An 18,215-nucleotide genomic window follows, 5' to 3' on the forward strand; every position below is an offset into this window, starting at 1 on the left:
TACATACAATACACAATATCTTCCTTCAGTCAAACATTTAAAATACAAAATATTTAGGTTGCATTTGGAAACGATGCAAACAAGTGTGAATGCAAATATATAGTGTAAAACGGTTCATATAAATTGTAAAGTTGGGTTAATTTTGCACTGACAAATTTACCTTCTTGCCAAATTGTAAAGTTGAATGCAAATTTACTTCTTTTTTATTGATGTACTTTTACTTCTTATTATCAATGTAAATATGTATTGGTCTGTCATTTGTCAATGCATAAATGTAATGTTGCCAAACACAGACAAAAGTGAACCAGAGTGCAAATTTTCCCTGATCCGGGATTTACACTCCATTTGCATTGCTTCCAAACGCAGCCTTAACAAATGGACCAAATTAGTTGCCCATTCCACACAGGGGTGGAGCCAGAGTGGAGAGAAGTCTTCAGAGCACCCTTTATGTATGTTGGGGTTGAAAGGATTTTGGCCACCATTGAAATAGAGTGGCTCACAACATAAACTTTTAAGGTATATACAGTGGCCTTCCAAATGAGGAGTCCTGGCTCAACCCCTCATCCTACATGACATAAACCACATTTGAGGACCTTGTTTTGAGAATTAGAACCTTACGAGCATTAGCCACTCATTCACATAAGTAAGTGAAATTCTAGCTATTACGAACCCATAAAACTAAGAAATGATATATTTATATATATGTACATGCTTTAAGGAAATGTATCCAAAATTGGTAATGAAAAGAATAACTGAAACAACAACATTATTACAAAGAGTAAAAATATGTTATGGGGTATTTGATAATGCTGGAATTTCCACCGGTACACCAGGGGTTGGCTCTAGTACCTCCGCATCTGGTAGCTCTTTGGACAAAAGATCCTGTATATCGAAGTCATCAACTTTGTCATTTAATAGCAATTTTAGAAAGAAGCTGGGTGATAAAAAGGAAATGGAAAACAGTCCAAATAATCCCCCAAGAAATAATAGCCAACTGCAAAAGCTTATCTTCCCTACTTTGATTGGATGAATGATTAATTGCAAATAAATTTTGTGGCCCTCAGAAGGTTTAACTGGTGACTTAAAAATGTACATAAGGCTCAGTTTGGCAAGAGTACAAATACAAATATGTACAGTACAAATTGATACAAAATACAAGATTTTGCACTCTACATATTTGTATTTGCACTCCTCCTTCCAAACTGAGCCTAAGAAACAACTACATGAGCCTTTCCACGTAAAGCTTCCAGAAATTAGCAATACCACATAATGCACCATATACCTTATGCTGCGGAACTACATAGATTTTTTTTAGTAGCAACTAGTTGTGACTCGTGGCATAACCAATTCTTATTTCCTTTTCTTTTGGTTGGTCAGCAGGGTGCTCAATGGGTAAAGATGGATTTATGACAATGAATGTGGCATTTGAATTTCAACAGCAAGCTTTGCGTTTTTTAAGATAATGGAATCCTTGTTTTTCCAATTTAAACAAGGATTAACAAAATTCTAACCTTGAATGATTCTATTGTCCCTCCAGCCTGAATTATAGCTGAGAGAAGCCCTTTGCTGTCAAGATCTCCATTCTTCATTGGTATAATAAATCTGTGAAAGAAAAGAACAAAAACAATAATCTAAATGCAAAGAAGATAACGATATGCCACCCCAACCATAAACGCCAAGGTCAAGTTAAAAGTCATACTTGGAATTTAGAAGCTTTGCAAGCTGAACGGCATCTTCTTGTCCTGAAACCAAAGTGAACTTTGGTAGCAATTGCTTTATCACAGGTGTAATGACAATGTCAGCATGCTCCTTTTCCAGAAATTCCTTGTTGTAGACACAATGAGGTTCATAGTAAAGAGTCAAGCAATCTTGCCTATAAGTGATGAGATACCTGGAATACAAAATAGAATGGTGAGATGTGGTACGAGAAATCATCAGGGCAAGAGGTGTCAACATATTGCTCCTAAATGGGAATTGATAAGTATCTAATATACAAAAATCCAAATCAGCTGGGTCCTGGGTAAGAATAAGTATGATGTAACATTGGCAATTTGGCAAGTTTAAGGACTTAACCCATTTTCTGGACGCTGCCAAGGTGGACCTAAAATAGGCCCTGCAGTAGCCTTTACTATGACTTTAAGACCATTCTTCCCTTCAATTTCAGAGCTTTGGCCAGGTTCTAAATATGTAACCTGAAAAGTAAAGAAACCATGCCCTGGATTAAATGTGCCTTTAGTATGTCATCTATTGAGCAGAAGAGAAAGGGAAAATATTGAAAAATAGGGTTACGAGATTGGTGCCAATCAGGTCCTAAAGTTGAAAAGGAAGAAAAGAACATGCATTAGAATAAAAGAGAGTTTGTCATACTTAGATTTCCAAATAGTTTATGAGCAGGAAGTGCTTTTACATTTGATCCTGGGCAGAAATAGAGCCATTGTGTTATCATATTTTGGTAAGATATTATCAGCTGCCCCACAAGAAGAGGATGCTAGTGCAAAATTTGTTTCGTCGTACACAGTGGATCTGGTCAATATACATCCATTGGGGTAAAAGAAATATTAAATATTAGGTCAGTTTTATTTTATATAGTTGATGTAGGAATTATAAAGCCAACAGGAGTCTGATTTAGAATCAAATTAGTAATGAGGTTAAACCTTGGAGAAATGGATCTCTTCATACCAGAACACGTTTGTTACTAAAATACAAATACTTGATAACATCTTAATAGCCCATGAATTAAAATGATACATTTAAAAAAGAAGGCAAAATTGGAACAATTTGCTGTAATAGACATGGAAAAAAGCATATGATAAATTAGAATGGGAATTCACTGTAATAGTCCTTCTGAAGTCTGGATTCAACCAAAAATGGGTAAATTGGGATATGGAAGGTATAACCATAGTTTAACACGAAGTTTTAATAAATGGGTCCCCAACTGAAATATTTATCACATGCTTAGACGTGTTAACAGGACATATATTAAAAGCTACAGGAAATAGAAAGGATAAGCTTTGGGGTTAAAACCTCAAAAAAAAAAAAAGAAAAAGAAAAATGAAGTCATTATCCCAATCATTCAATTTATGATTATTGCATGGTACATGCAAAAGTGACTCCTAACATGCATCGCCATTAGGCAAATATTTGCCAATTATGCTGAAGAATTGGGCCAGTTACCAAATTTTAAGGAATCAATGACATATTACTCCAAGAATATTCTTAGAAATTACAAAGAACTCTTGTTAGAGCCATCAAAATCCCCATGGGAAGTATGAAAGACAAATATCTTGGAACCCCTACCATCCATGGTAGAGTAACAAAAGTCACTCCCTTGATGTGTTTGAGAGGATAAAATTGAGAGTTTCATCCTGGGATTAGAAAATCTGAATACACCAATTCTGTAACTTATCAAAACTAGGGTGGGCGATCTTAAATAGAAAGAACAATTTGTGGGCCTTGAGGAGAATTGTCTAATAGAAACAATGTTATGATGGTTCTAAGATGGATTAGAAATAAGGAAAACCCATCTTTTAGACTGACAATTGAATCTCAAATGAACAATTCATTAATAGAATTGGTAACGGGGATTGACCAAAAATTAACTTGGACTTAAAAGTTGTGGAAATAATTGACCCTAAGAGTGGACAATGGAAAATAAATAGAATTGACCAATTAGTATCTACCAACACTAAAAAAGAATTTCAAACCATAACATTGTCTATACTACCTGGAAAAGATAAAATAAGGTGGGGAGAAGACACAGGCACATTTACAATGAAATCAGCTTATAAAATCATTCTGAGATTATTGGACATACAGATTACAAACTTAAAAATCTATTAGGAGGATATGCAAAATCAAGTGCCCTCCAAAAATCAAAACCTTTCTGTGGCTACCACTCAATAGCAGGCTCCCCACAAAACAATTCCCAAAAGGGGGCAATGGGAGATGAACATAAACATGGAACGTACTTAATGTGAGGAAGGTCCAGAAGATGTGAACCATTTATTCAAAGAATTCTTGTTAACTAAACAAGTTTGGATTACCATAAGTTCCAACTGCCCGGCTTGAAATGATGAGGACAGATCAGTGGCAGAATGGTGAAACCATATCATCAAATCAAGACAGGGAGAGAGATTGAATATTACTGGCAAAAAACAGCATTCATATTATGGTCAGTTTGGAAAAACAAAGACCATTGAATAGAAACTCTGAGGACATGAATAAATTAAAATGGTGTATGGTAAAAAAGATAGCTGCTGACTCTGGATCCATCAAAATAAATTTTGATAAATCCCAGCCTTCAAATGGGGAAACAGCCCTATAATGAGAGACCAAATGGTACAATTAAAAAGAAAAAAACTAGAGTGAAGTACATTGGAAGGACAACAATTAATATAGCAGCAACTTGGGTGGTTACAGAAGCTGACATGGTGGCATTGGAAAATGGATTGGATATAAGGAAATTCAAAAATATCAGCCTCCAAAAAAAGATTAAACCACCTTGGAACATCACCAACATCACAACATTGCAAGGAAAGAAGGATTGGAGATCAAGTACTCTCAACAGGAAAATCAAGTAGTGCATTGGCTGTCAAACAAAGGACTCCAAGACATGGTTTTAAAAGGTGCCTGAGGCAAGGAGTTAGGCGTACACCACAAAAGGAAAAGATTTTGTTTCATTTTCCTTTAAGCAGGGTTCTAAAAGAAATTTGCATACTAGAGTGCAAAGTAGCTTCTGGAATGGACAAACCTGATACAAAAATTCAAACTAGAAACATAGAATTAAAGTACCATGTGTTTTTCTAATAACTAAATATATTTTGACATCACATCATGACTTGATTTTTTTTTTTTTTTGAAAAAGGTAAGGTAAATTTATTAATAGAAATCAGAACCATACAAAGGACCTCCCAGAAGGGAGCAAAGACTGAGAACAGCCTCTCAGCTTACTAACAGATCTTAACTGAGACCCCAAGACCCTAGGCTGGATGCCTTTCACACCTGCAGACCAAGACACTAGCTTTCCCATTGCACCATACACAAGACAGTCCACCTCTTTTTTCTTATTCTGAAAGATTCTTCTGTTTCTCTCTGCCCATATTGAACTGATAACAGCTGCAGGGATAGCCCACCACACACTTCTAGCCAGCTTAGAAAGACCTAACAAATCCCAACTCCTTAGCAGATCTGGAACCTGTTTTGGCATGACCCAAGAAATACCTTCCGAAGAGAGAAAATGGTTCCAAATTCCAGCTGCAAAAGGGCAATGGATGAAGAGATGATTGTTGTCCTCCTCTGCTTGCCCACACAGCTCACACAACATGTTCTGAATCAGAATTCCTCTTTTTGTCATATTCTGTTTAGTTAGATTTTATCCAATACCACCACCCACAGCAGCGGATTCACTTTGAGAGGAGGAATCTGAGTCCAGATTCTTGTAGCAGGAAAGTTATCCAGTCCTCCACTAGCTAATTTTTTGGCAAAAGAGCTTACAGTGAATAGTCCATCAACATTCCATTTCCAAATCCATGAATCTTCTTCCAATGGGTTCAGAACTTGACTAGTGAGCAAGTTCAACAGGTTCACCACTTGGTCCACTTCCCAATCTTGGAAAGGTCTTCTGAACTTAGGGCTCCATGCAAGACTATTCCCCATCAGCTCACAACAATCTGCCACCATTACATACTGATTCTCTGTGAGTTGAAACAGGTGAGGGAACAGCTCTTCAAGGGACCTACTGTTACACCAGCTGTCTTTCCAAAATTTCAAACAAAGACCTGAACCCAACTTAAGGGACAAACCACTTTGAGCCAGAGGGTAGATTTCCATAATTTTCTTCCAAAGAGAGCAACCCAAGGAAGGAAAGTTCAAGGTACTTAATATGATTTTTACAATTTATATTTAACCGTTGATCCAATTGAATGGTCTAGGTCTAGGCAATAATAGTTAGAACCTTAGAGGGATGTAGCAATTCAAAATATGCACTTGCATTTGATGCTGAAAAAGGCATGGAAAGTTGGAAACAAGGACGACCAGAATTGCATCTTTACATATCAATATCTCATTATAATACTTAGAAATAGGAACTGGTAATGTTTGTCTGTTGGCAAGCCTCTAGATCACCATTATAAGTTCTGTCTGACTTTCTAATGTTTTTACTACAAAACATTTAAACTGTATAAACAATGCAATGTTTACTTTCAAAATTATCACCGGAGTGTAGATGTTAACTATTACGATCCCGGATAGGACGTAACATGGGATTCCGTCTACTTCAAGGGAGATGAAAGAACCTCCAAATAATCTCAATTGAGAAAGTGTAAATTCAGATGATTCCCATTAAGATGATGATTACAATTTATTACTCAGAAGAGAAGAAGAAAGGAAGAGAGAAGAGAGAAGAGAGAAGAGAGATGAGAGAAAAGAGATTTAGAGCCAAAAGTCAAGCTAGCGGCGCCAACTTTTTGTATTTATACTAGGGTGACATAAAACAAAATAAAAGAGGGAGAAAGTACAATAGTACCCCTATGGTACTAAACTTAAAATATTAATAGACTTTTAACACTCCCCCTCAAGTTGGGACATAGATGTCAATCATGCCCAACTTGTCACATAAATCATGATGCCGCAAGTGATGTAACCTTTTTGTTAAGATGTCTGCAAGTTGGTCTTCAGAACTGACATAGGGGGTACACACTTCCCCTTTAACAACCTTTTCTCTGATAAAATGTTTGTCGACTTTGATGTGTTTAGTTCTATCATGCAACACTGGATTAACAACAATGTTTATGGCAATATGGCTGCTTTGTTATCAAAGTATAGGGTCATAGGTCCATCAATTGTAAATCCCAACTCAAAAAATTTTTTAGCCACATAATTTCAGCCACTCCATGAGACATTGCCCTATATTCAACTTCAGCACTAGACCTAGCCACCACATTTTGCCTTTTGCTTCTCTAGGTAACTAGGTTCCCTCCCACAAAGGTACAGTAGCCGCTAGTGGACTTCCTATCACATAGGGATCCTGCCCAATCTGCATTGGTATACACCTCAACTTTCAAATGCCCGTGCTTTTGGAACAATAAACCTGCACCTGGAAACTTCTTAAGATATCTACGAACTCTTTCAGCTCCTTCAAGGTGGGTGGTCTTAGGTGCATGCATGTACACTTCTTCTTCTTCAAGGTCACCATTTAGAAAAGCATTCCTGATATCTAGTTGATGAAGGTCCCAATCAAGATTAGCAACTAAAGAGAAAAGGACTCTAATGAAGTTCATCTTAGCAATAAGTGCAAAAGTTTCTGCATAATCCATTCCATACACTTGTGTAAACCCTTTTGCCACTAAACGAGCTTTATACCGCTCTACTATGCCATCAGCCCTATGTTTTACAATGAAAAGCCATTTACATTCAATTGGCTCCTTCCCCTCAGGAAGATCTACAATTTCCATGTGTCATTTTTATGCAAAGCATTAATTTCTTCCTTAATAGCATCTATCCATTCAGGCACCAACAAAGCTTCTTCCACATTCTTAGGAATAGGAACACTGTCAATGGAAGAAAGAAAGGCCCAAAAGGAAGGTGAAATGTTCTCATAGGAAACAAAATGGGAAATGGGATGTTTAGTGATGCAAAACCTAACACCCTTGTGGTGAGCAATAGGAAGGTCAAGGTCATCAGCAGTAGAGGTATCAATAGCAATAGGGTCAGAAACATCAATGGGAACCAAGGTACCTAGTTGGGTAGGATTCACCCCTGAAGAGTTTGATGGCATTGGTGGTATAGGTTGTACAGCTTCTAGGTGCTCTACAGCTTCTAGGGAGATGAACCGGTTTTTCTTCATTCCTACACTCCCCCTGAAGAGAAACATGAAAGACACTCTTAAAGAAAGCACCGGTATCCCTTCTGAGTGGTGGAGTACCCCAAGAAGATGCAAGGAATAGTACGCGGATCCAATTTTCTACGGGTGGGTGATAGGTTTTGAACAAAACAACGACAGCCAAACACACGAGGAGGAATAGAAAGAAGAGAAGCCTTAGGAAAAACAAGCTGATATGGGGCTTTGCACTCTAACCAGCGAGATGACATATTATTAATGGGATAAATAGCACAAAGGACAACCTCAAGCCAAAAGCGTTTTGGGACATTCATATGAATTAGTAACCCCCAGGCCACTTCAAGAAGGTGTCAGTTCTTTCTTTAAGCAACACCATTTTGTTGTAGTGTTTGGGCACATGAGCTATAGTGAAGTAATCCTCGTAAAGCAAAGAACTCTATGAGATCATTATGCAAATATTCTTTGGCATTATCGGATTGAAAAACTTGGATTTCAATTTGAAATTGGGTGAAAATCATTCAATGGAAATCTTGGATAATTTTTGGTACTTCATCCCTAATTCGCATGGGATGCACCCATGTGTATTTGGAGTAATCATCAATAAAGGTAATAAAATACTTGTAGCCACTCTCAAATGGTAAAGTAACAGAGCCCCAAACATCAGAATGAACAATATAGAAAGGAAATTCAGATTTATTGTTCTTTGAAGAAAAATGAGTTCTACAATGCTTACTTAATTAACAAGTTTGACATGTAAACTCCGACACTAACGTTAACTTAAACAACTTTGGAAATACCATTTTTAAGGACTCAAAAGATAAATGACCAAGACGACTATGACATAAATAGACCTGACTCTAACTAGACTAACAAGACCAGCCTTATTTTCCAACATGTAGAGCCCATCCATCATACATCTACCAATCATCTTCCCCGAGGCCAAATCTTGGATCACACAATAAGAAGGGAAAAAGGTCACTAAGCAGTTTAAAGAATTAGTGATACTACTAATAGAGGACAAATTAATAGGGAATTTTGGAACATGTAAAACATTAGGCAGGGTGAGGCCAAAGGGAAGAGAAATGGTTCATTGACCAACTATAGTAGAGTATGAACCATCTGCTAGTCTCACCTTGTCTCTTCTAGAGAGGAGGTGATAGATCTGAAAGTAAGTGGACTTACTAGTTATATGTTTTGACACTCCATAATCAATTATCCAAGGAGAATCAAGGGAATGAAATGATACATGGAAAGTTGTGGCAGAATCATGGTTTCAAATGTCGCAACATTTCGCTAATGCCGCCCGACATATATCGAAGTCGAGGCTCACCGACACGAAAATGGATGGTAATATAAAAATTACATTATTTCGGTCGAAATTTCCTATATTTCGGAAATGTCAACCAAATCGGTCCAAATAAAAAAAAAGGCAGTTTTTCCTATTATGTCGACAGGATGTCAACTTATGTACATTAATAATATAATATATTAGTATATTATGTTAATATAATATAGTATATTAATATAAATTATTCCATTAATAATTTCTATTTAATATTTCAAATAAAATATTTATAAAAAGGAATTAACAAAAAAATGAAAACAAAAGAATAAATTAATTACTTTATAATATAAAACATAAAATATTTTTCAAGTAATAAAATATTAACTAGTTAGTATTATTAAAATAAGAAAATATTTAATATAAAAAATCAGAATAAATTTATTAAATTTTATACTAAATCATAATTTATTATAAATTTAGTGTTAAAAATCATAATAAATTCAATAAGTTTTATAAGAAATCAGAATTTATCATAATCTTAATACTACAAAAAGGAGAATCAGTTTATTAAATTTATAATAAAACATAATGTATTATAACTTTAACATTTAAAAAATCAGAATAAATGTATTTCTATTTACTAGTGTGAAATAAATATATTAGAATTTATAATAAATCAGAATTAAAAATAAGAAAAGAAAATAACGGATAACCTTGTAAAAACATCAAAATGCATAATAAATCAATAAATCGTCATTTACTAATTTGTTATTGGTCTTAGTTTCTTAGCTTTATATAATGGTTGGGAATAAGATAATAGTCTAGTATGTAGTAATGCTTCTTTTATCACTTTACAAAATATCATTGCATATTTCCACACATTTCATAATATTTCCACAATGTCTCTAATTTTTACAATATTTCCCCTCGACATTTCCGACATATGTCCTATATTTTGGTAAGAGACGTTTCCATCGACATCGACATTTTAAACCTTGGGTAGAATTACCTGATGTAGATGCAAATGAAGTTGAGGGAGGAGGAGCATCCATCTGAATTGCCCTACCATAGAGTTCTAAATGGTCACAAAAGGAATTAATAATATCCTTCCTCCCTAGAGTCAGAACCAGAGGTGTGTGTCTGAGTCACAGTAGTAGTAGGGGGTTGATTCTCTTGAGTGGCCATGTTTGCAATAATGAGCTTTCTTGGACCTTGCTATCCTGACTTCTTATTCAGATCTGAACCTTGCTTCTTACTCGATTCATGAGCCCCCTTTGGCTTCCCATGAAGTTCCCAACATGTATCACGAGTGTCAAGATTTCTGGTAATGGGTGCACCATAATGTCTTGTCATCCACCCTTTTTTGAAAGTCCCCCTTCTTAAAGAATTTCCCCCACCTGTAGCAACATTCCCTTTCACTGCCAACACAATTGCACCCCCCCCCCCCAGAATTATTCATCAAATTTCTTCTACTTTCCTCTGACTGTACTAATGCATATACCTCCTAGACAGATGGAAGATCTTTGCTGCCTAGGATCTGGACTTTGATGGATTCATACACAAGGTTCAAGCCATGGAGAAATGCAAATACTCGTTGTTGAGAAACAAGGGACTTGTACACTTTTGCATCACACTTCTAGTCCACACTCTGATAGTGATCTAACTCCTTCCAGACGGAGGTCAAGTCTAAATAGTACACAGAAAGACTCCTCTCCCCCTGTTTACAAGTGGATGATTCCAGTTGTAATTGATAAATTTTTGCATAGTGACGCAGTTTAGAATAGGTTGACTTTGTAGGTTCTCAAATCTCATAAGTTATTTCAGCTCACATAAAGTTCCTTCTCACATGAGGTTGCATAGACACTAAAAGCCAAGACATAACCATGCTATTTTCCTGGTTCCATCTATCATACTCAGCACTCTCAGAATTAGGTTCTTTAATTCTCCCATTTATATATACTATCTTTCCCCTTGCAGTAATGTAGAACCTGATCCCTTTCAACCATTCTAAATAATTTAAGCCATCCAAAGGTATGACAGCCATAGGGAAGGATAAATCCATACCCCCACTCATTCCATTCTGCATTGAGGAAACACCAGATGTGGCAGAATCTTCACCACTCATGATAACAGCTTCAAGTCACACTCAAAGTAGGCACAAAAAAATCCTAAAATAGTGCAGTCTAACACCCAAAAAGATAAATTTTGTCTCTAGTCCACACAATTTCCCCTTCACATGCTGACTAACTGCTGAAAAAAAAAATTTCTTTGCACCAGGAGACTAGAGACAACCACTTTTTTTTGAAACTCAGCTCTTCAATCACCAAAGAAATAAATCAATTGCTGTTACGACACTAACAGGTCATCACTAGCTGACAATAAATTAGAGGGCTGCTGTCGCAGCACATACAGGTCATCTCCCTGACCTACAAACCCATCATAAGGCTGTTGTCGCAGCATATAAAGGTCACACCGACCTACAATACATCACAGGGATCAACCAATCCCATAAAAAAGGAAAGAAAGAGGTGCTGATCACCTCACATCAAACAAGTGAACCTAATACAGGTTCTGTCCTGGTACACAACCAGGAAAAAAAAAAAGAGAGGAAAGGATAGAAGGTACTTCAGTCCGATGCTGTATTCTAGATCTTCAATAAAGCAAACAGTAACTGGCAAAGAGAGGAGACAGAAAAAGGCTTGCTCAATCTCTCCTTTCAGATCTGATAGTCCCACTCTGATGCCATATTATTTAGAAGAGAAGAAGAAAGGAAGAGAAAAGAGAGAGGAGAGAAAAGAGATTGAGAGCCAAAAGTCAAGTTGGCGGCACCATCTTTTTGTATTTATACTAGGGCGACATAAAACAAAATAAAAGAGGACGTACAAAGTACCCCTGTGGTACTAAACTTAAGATATTAACAGACTTTTAACACAATTTAAATGGACTCTTAACAATAACCAACTCCTAAAGACTTGGCCCCTAAAATTAAGTAACAACTTGACCCACTTATCCCAACCTCAAACTAACAACTTCTTACAAAGACATGATTGACCCACTACTCACTACTTGTGACCCACTATGCCTCTAACCAGCCCATGACACAATAACCGATTATAACCATATCCCCTAAAGACTTGTTCTCACTTCACATGTGCTGACTCTTTGTTTATTTACAATTAACAACCCAGCTAATGCTACCCCAACTATATGCACCCATTAGTGGGTTTGTCACATTCCCACCACCCCCTTAAAAATTGTCCTTGTCCTCAAGGTCAAAGTTTTTAACAAGTCCAACTCAGCCCAATGATACGTGCCATGTATTAGACTTTTCAATGCTTCAAAGGCTGCAATTAAGATCTCCTTATGATCACAACTCAAAATTTCTCTTAGCATACTGGTATTAGATTCTGCCAAAATAAAAGTTTGAAGCTTGACAACAGAAGCATTACGATCCTGCAAAGCTGCCACACTTCCAATGGTCATGTAGGTTCTCCATGTGTCATTTGACATTGACCAAAGAGCATCATGCAATGGTGCTGCACATTTTGAGAGAAAAATGGCAAAAAGTAGGCACATGAAAGGCAACAAAATGACCTGTACCGCAAGTTGTAAATAGGCATCAAGATCATCACTTTCCTTACACCTAACTGCTTCTGAACTGGTAATCCAAGCATGATTGGACCCTGTGATAAGCCATCTGCTATCAAGGTGGACTGGTTCATGCAACCCTGAGTAATTAAATACATGCTTTCCTTGCTCGAGGTAGAAGTGAGGGACACCTCATGCTAGTGCTTGCAAGTGGTTCATTCTCCCATGGGAAAATCCTATCATCTCCTCCACTTGGTGCCACTAGTTTAATTAGGGGTGTTCACGGTTCAGTTAACCGAACAGTGGGCTAATTTTTGAAACCGAACCAAGGTTACCGGTAACCGAAACCGAACAGAAGCCGATCGGTTAACCGGTTCGGTTAACCGTTGGTTTTTCGGTTTTTTATTATTTACAATATTTATTATAGAAAAATGTATAAATATATAATAAAATACAAGAAATATATATATATATAATATTATAATTTTAAAAAATAATATATTATATAATAAATATATATATATATTTATATACATAATGCATATTTATTAATTTATAATGTATAGAAAATATAATATATATATATAATATAAATATACATAAAATATATATAAAAATATGTATGTTGGTCGGTTTGGTTAACCACCGGTTTTCTATTTTGGTTAACCGAAACCGAATTGGTACCTTCGGTTTTTTAAAATATTGAACCGAAACCGAACCGGCCAGTTTGGTTAACCGAATTTTCGGTTCAGTTTTTGGTTTTTTTTTTTTTTTTGCTCACCCCTAAGTTTAATATCCATTGGAATGCATGCAACCGTATAAAATTCAATGGTTTGGCATCTAGGCCAGCTTCATTTTCCACATCAAGATGATCCTCTTTGTCAACCATGGTTTCACCGATGATGTTATCTTCGTCGAGGAAGACCTCTCCATTGTCGTCCTTGTCATCACCATGACCATGCATCATTGTAGTTAATTGTTCAAGAGTAAACATCCTTTCGTTTTGATGTATGTTTGATTGGACTGAACCCTTATACCTATCGATAGTAAGATAGAGATGGCCATCCTCCCTACTCCCTTGTAGCTCCATGGAATGTGCAAACATTTCTACACCTCATCGACACCCATTTTGGAGATGATGGTTTCTTGGGTTTAGAGACAGCACCTTTGAAGCCATGGATAGGGTTCTGGGATGTAAAAAATGTAGGAATATGACTCAGTTCAGATGTTAGTGAAGGTCGAAGAGCTAGCGACCCCATCCCTCTTCTCTCACTGTTCTCATGAAAAGGATGGAAATTTGAGATTTCTGTCCTCTGCTATGGTTTCTGTTTCTGCTTTAGGCTCTGCATCTGCATCAACAACCCAATGCTACAGTCTTCCCCGTGATGGTTGCAAGAGACTCCACACATCATGGTGTAATATTTTGGACTTCCAAGATAGATTCAATGATTCAAAAATAGAGTTGCCCATAGGGTAGACTCCAATGTTAGCAGATTTGACAAGACTAGATGGAATATGAGAATTAAGGTTTTCATTGACCTCCTCCCCCTTCACATTGGTAATAGCCGCAATCCCTACATGAGAATTCCATCGCATACTACCATTGGTCCAATTTTTCATGGAAATTACAAAATCTCCAACAACAATCTTGTGAGGATTCATGCACTTACTCCACCCGGTTGTCACCAATTGCGGACATGGCATCCCACAATAATTGGGCCGGAGCTCCCCAATCACTCCATTCACATCTCGTATTGGAATTGTCTACCCTGGTGGTTCTGCCTTGTAGTTTGGGAGGATTGAATTGACACAAAACTTTGGGATTGAAAACCCGCCACTATTATTGACATCACTCGAAGTCAATAGCTTCTCAATGACTCGCCTTTCTCCTTGGCCTCATCCACGTTGTTTTCTTGTGAAAACCCTACCGCAATCAGTGGTTTATGAATAAACCCTGTGAAAGACTGATCCAGCAACAAGATCTTCCAACTGTTAGTAATTACCGTAGCAACTGCTCCTTCAGTCTCCATGACCGAAACAGTAGCGTGCTAATAGTTGCGGCAAGGGTGAACCACTTCACCCTTTTCCTTTGCTTGTGAATACTCGAATCGGTCTAATCTTGCCAAAAAACCTTCGAACATGTGATTCATCTACTCCATCATCCACTGTTGGTTAATGGCAAACAAGAGGATCTTTCCTTGCAATTGTGCAAGCCAATGCTCAAAACCGGAAATCATAACTGGCTCTGATACCATTTGTTACGATCCCAGATAGGATGTAACATGGGATTTCGTCTACTTCGAGGGAGACGAAAGAACCTCCAAATAATCTCAATTGAGAAAGTGTAAATTCAGATGATTCCCAGTAAGATGATGATTACAATTTAAATGACCTCCTAACAATAATCGACTCCTAAGGACTTGGCCCCTAAAACTAAGTAACAACTTGACCCACTTATCCCAACCTCAAACTAACAACTTCTTGCAAAGACGTGATTGACCCACTACTCACTACTTGTGACCCCCTACGCCTCTAACCAGCCCATGACACAACAACCAATTGTAACCATATCCCCTACAGATTTGTTCTCACTTCACACATGCTGACTCTTTGTTTATTTACAATTAACAACGCAACTAACGTTACCCCAACTATATGGACCCATTAGTGGGTTCGTGACATTAACTTCCCATCTGACATGGATATTTCAATCTAATTCAAAAAAAAAAAAAATAGTGCTGCCAATTCAGTAGAAAGCATAAAAAAAAAGACACTTAGGAGAAGAAATATGAATGAACTAAAATAACATTAAACAAAATTACATATTTCATAAAGATAAAAGTTTTAAAAATTATCCTTTCTATATGAAGAAAAGCATAAAAAAAGAGCCAGGAATTCAAGAGGACTGTATGGATCACGCACACTCAACCATAACCACAGTCTAATAAATATTACCAGCATGGATTAGAAACTCTTAATCATAATTCCAACTTGGTAGGCTATGAATTAGGGTATAGATATAGGAGAAAGAGCCATTGCTTGGTGTAATGATAAAAACTTGGGCTGCCAATTCCATTTTTAAAATAACCACTTCATGCAAGAAAATGCGGAATGTTAGGCCCTTATCCAATCTACTGCTTGCAAAACCATGGTCCATGGATAGTCGGGAACAACATTGAGTAATGGCCGTAGGACTAAATGGATTATGGACATCCAATGCTAACTCAGAAATAAACCCTAGCTAAACCCACAGGTAGTGCTTTTGCAGCAGTAGATAAGCCTGTAACATTTGGGCCAAGGGATTCAATGCCACTGACATAGACACCAGCAGAAGTTCATTGATTTTTTTTTTTATTTTTTTATTTTTTTTTCTTTTTTTTTTGGATGGTTGTTCCTCGGGGAGCATTGCCTTCTGGATCTTATAAAATTAGGAACAGGGATAACGCAGTACGTAGCCGGATGCATTGGCCTATAAAACCTTACACATAACTTGCATAACATAGCCGCTGCCTATAGGATCAAGGAACAATTAAGATGAAACAGGTGCGACTCACATTGCTGAAAAGGGGGTTCAACATTGCCTCCGCATTGGGAGTTGCTATTACTCGCAGATTTGGAAACATTTCGGAGAGCGGTTTCAATGTCTTCAAATGACAGTGATCGTCGAGGCTTTGTGTGATCAGTAAGCAGTCGACTTCAGGAAGATCACTAAGCTGCACTATAATTGCCAATCAATGAAAAGAAGCTTATTGATTGCAAAACACACGAGCTAAACCCTATACAGTGATAATAATAAGGCAATGAGAAGGGATCTGTGACTAAAGACAACATACCCGGAAATTCTTTAAGACCTTCTTGGCTGCATCGTAAAGCCATGGAATTCCAAAGTCTAAGTTACCCACCAAGATCGGATCAACCAGAATTTTCACTCCACCAACATCCCACAACCAGCTATTACCCTGCAGAAAAATAAAGAAAAATAATTAAAAATCAGTATTAAAAAAGAAAACCCAGATTACCACGAGGAAGAACCCACTTCTAAATACGTGAGCTTGAACAAATATGTGCCGGCGGAAGTCGAGCCGACTGCGTTCTCCTCAGAAACCACAGCGGAAACAACCCGAGCCAACCTGTAAATGATTGTGATTTGTGATATAATTCAGGATTGGAGCTTGCAAAGGAGAGGGAAGTGTGAAAGAAACCTGCGTTTTGTGAGACTCGATTTGTATGAAGATAAACGGATTGGATTATAACAAGTAGGAAGAAAACGGGTAGGCGAGCATGGCAACACAAACGGTCTATTACTTGTACTGATTTTGTAGGAGCAAAGGAAAGAATTGCAATGAACAGCCATGAACGATTCAAGACTGATGGTAAGTTTCCGTTCAAGTGGCTGAAACTGAGAACCACGGATTTTGCAGGTTACAGGTTTTGAGTGACTGTCTTTTGCTTCCAGTTTTGCCGCGAAGTCCATTCTGCTTTTTGATTCTTAACCACTCACTAACCTGGTCCTTGCCGGTCAGCGGTCATCCACTCAAGTGGTTACAATGTTTCCATTTGGCAAAAGTATTCCCATTGAACAGTTGTTCCAGAAGGACCCTGACCTTCTCTTGTTGTTTTTTCTCGGAATTGAGTTGACTCAACTCGGTTGGGTCCGAGTTTGTTAGCTAAGGAATGGGGAGACGCTTTAAATGCATTATGCGAATTCACGCCACGGCGCCCCACAGAATGCGCCACACATGCACATCAGCGTAGACCGAGAACATCAAGAGGGTGTTTGGTTTCGTTTACGTTTATTCGGCAAACCTTTATTAATGGTGTCACATAGGTGCCATCTCAGCATTCTCTCTCTTGTTCTTCTACATATATGGAAAATGTAAAAAGTGAACTTTGATTTATGTGTATGCCAGTTGATGAAGGAAGATTTGGCTCGACCTCTTGACCACTCAACACGTGACAGAAGCAACAGCTCGGCACGGCAGTACGCTCAAGACGCGAGCTCCGAGAGGAGGAATCAGCGGTTCGAGCTCCCTAAAAGGAGCCCGAACTCTCCCTTTGACCCCAAGCCTTACGAGGAGCGCAAAGGGCAACAACCCGAACTGACCCACCCCAGGGCAGTTCGGGCCACACCTCTATCCGAACTCAAAACTTCACATCGCACACTACTCCAGCACTTCATCTCCAGGCCGCCGAACTGAACAACCGTACCTGACCTGACACCAAAGGAGTTCGTATCCTGAGGCGGCGCACCTGACTGACTTAGGATCTGACGCTTGACAGCCGCACTTCAACGGCCACCTGCCACCACCACCTCTAGTCACAGAGACGGCTCCGACAAAGAGAGCAGTGGCGGTTGTCTGCCCCAGCAGAGGTGATGACACCCGAACTGGCAGAAGTGCAGAGGTAATGATACCCGACCTGACAGGAGCTTGGGAGTGAGTGCACGAAGTGGTTATAAAAGGCTCTCTTCCCCCCAAGAAGGAGGTAGGTGATAACTTTGCGCCA

The 18,215-nt window shown here is 38.0% G+C and overlaps 1 protein-coding gene across 1 annotated transcript; it reads right to left on the reverse strand.

The window, feature by feature from the left end:
- Positions 1 to 675: 675 nt before the first annotated feature.
- On the reverse strand, positions 676 to 17,212 carry LOC104601444 (Metallo-hydrolase/oxidoreductase superfamily protein). The gene is made up of 8 exons (XM_010264773.3): positions 16,913 to 17,212; positions 16,747 to 16,840; positions 16,544 to 16,669; positions 16,265 to 16,423; positions 2,074 to 2,192; positions 1,700 to 1,891; positions 1,512 to 1,602; positions 676 to 882 (listed from the first exon to the last, which is right to left on the reverse strand). Exons 1-8 carry the CDS (start codon positions 17,182 to 17,184, stop codon positions 790 to 792), a joined length of 1,146 nt encoding a protein of 381 aa, XP_010263075.1. The 5' UTR covers positions 17,185 to 17,212; the 3' UTR covers positions 676 to 789.
- Between the last annotated feature and the right edge of the window lie 1,003 nt (positions 17,213 to 18,215).

This window comes from Nelumbo nucifera, chromosome 3 (assembly GCF_055504915.1).
Source record: "Nelumbo nucifera cultivar China Antique chromosome 3, China Antique-T2T, whole genome shotgun sequence".
NCBI classification, from domain to species: Eukaryota; Viridiplantae; Streptophyta; class Magnoliopsida; order Proteales; family Nelumbonaceae; genus Nelumbo; species Nelumbo nucifera.

Bases quoted from the DNA above. Each gene is read 5' to 3' on its own strand.
- LOC104601444 (XM_010264773.3), bottom strand. From the start codon at position 17,184: ATGGACTTCGCGGCAAAACTGGAAGCAAAAGACAGTCACTCAAAACCT. The intron at 16,841-16,912 runs GTTTCTTTCACA...AATCATTTACAG, and splicing joins TCGAGTCTCACAAAACGCAG to GTTGGCTCGGGTTGTTTCCG. The intron at 16,670-16,746 runs GTGGGTTCTTCC...ATTTTTCTGCAG, and splicing joins TCAAGCTCACGTATTTAGAA to GGTAATAGCTGGTTGTGGGA.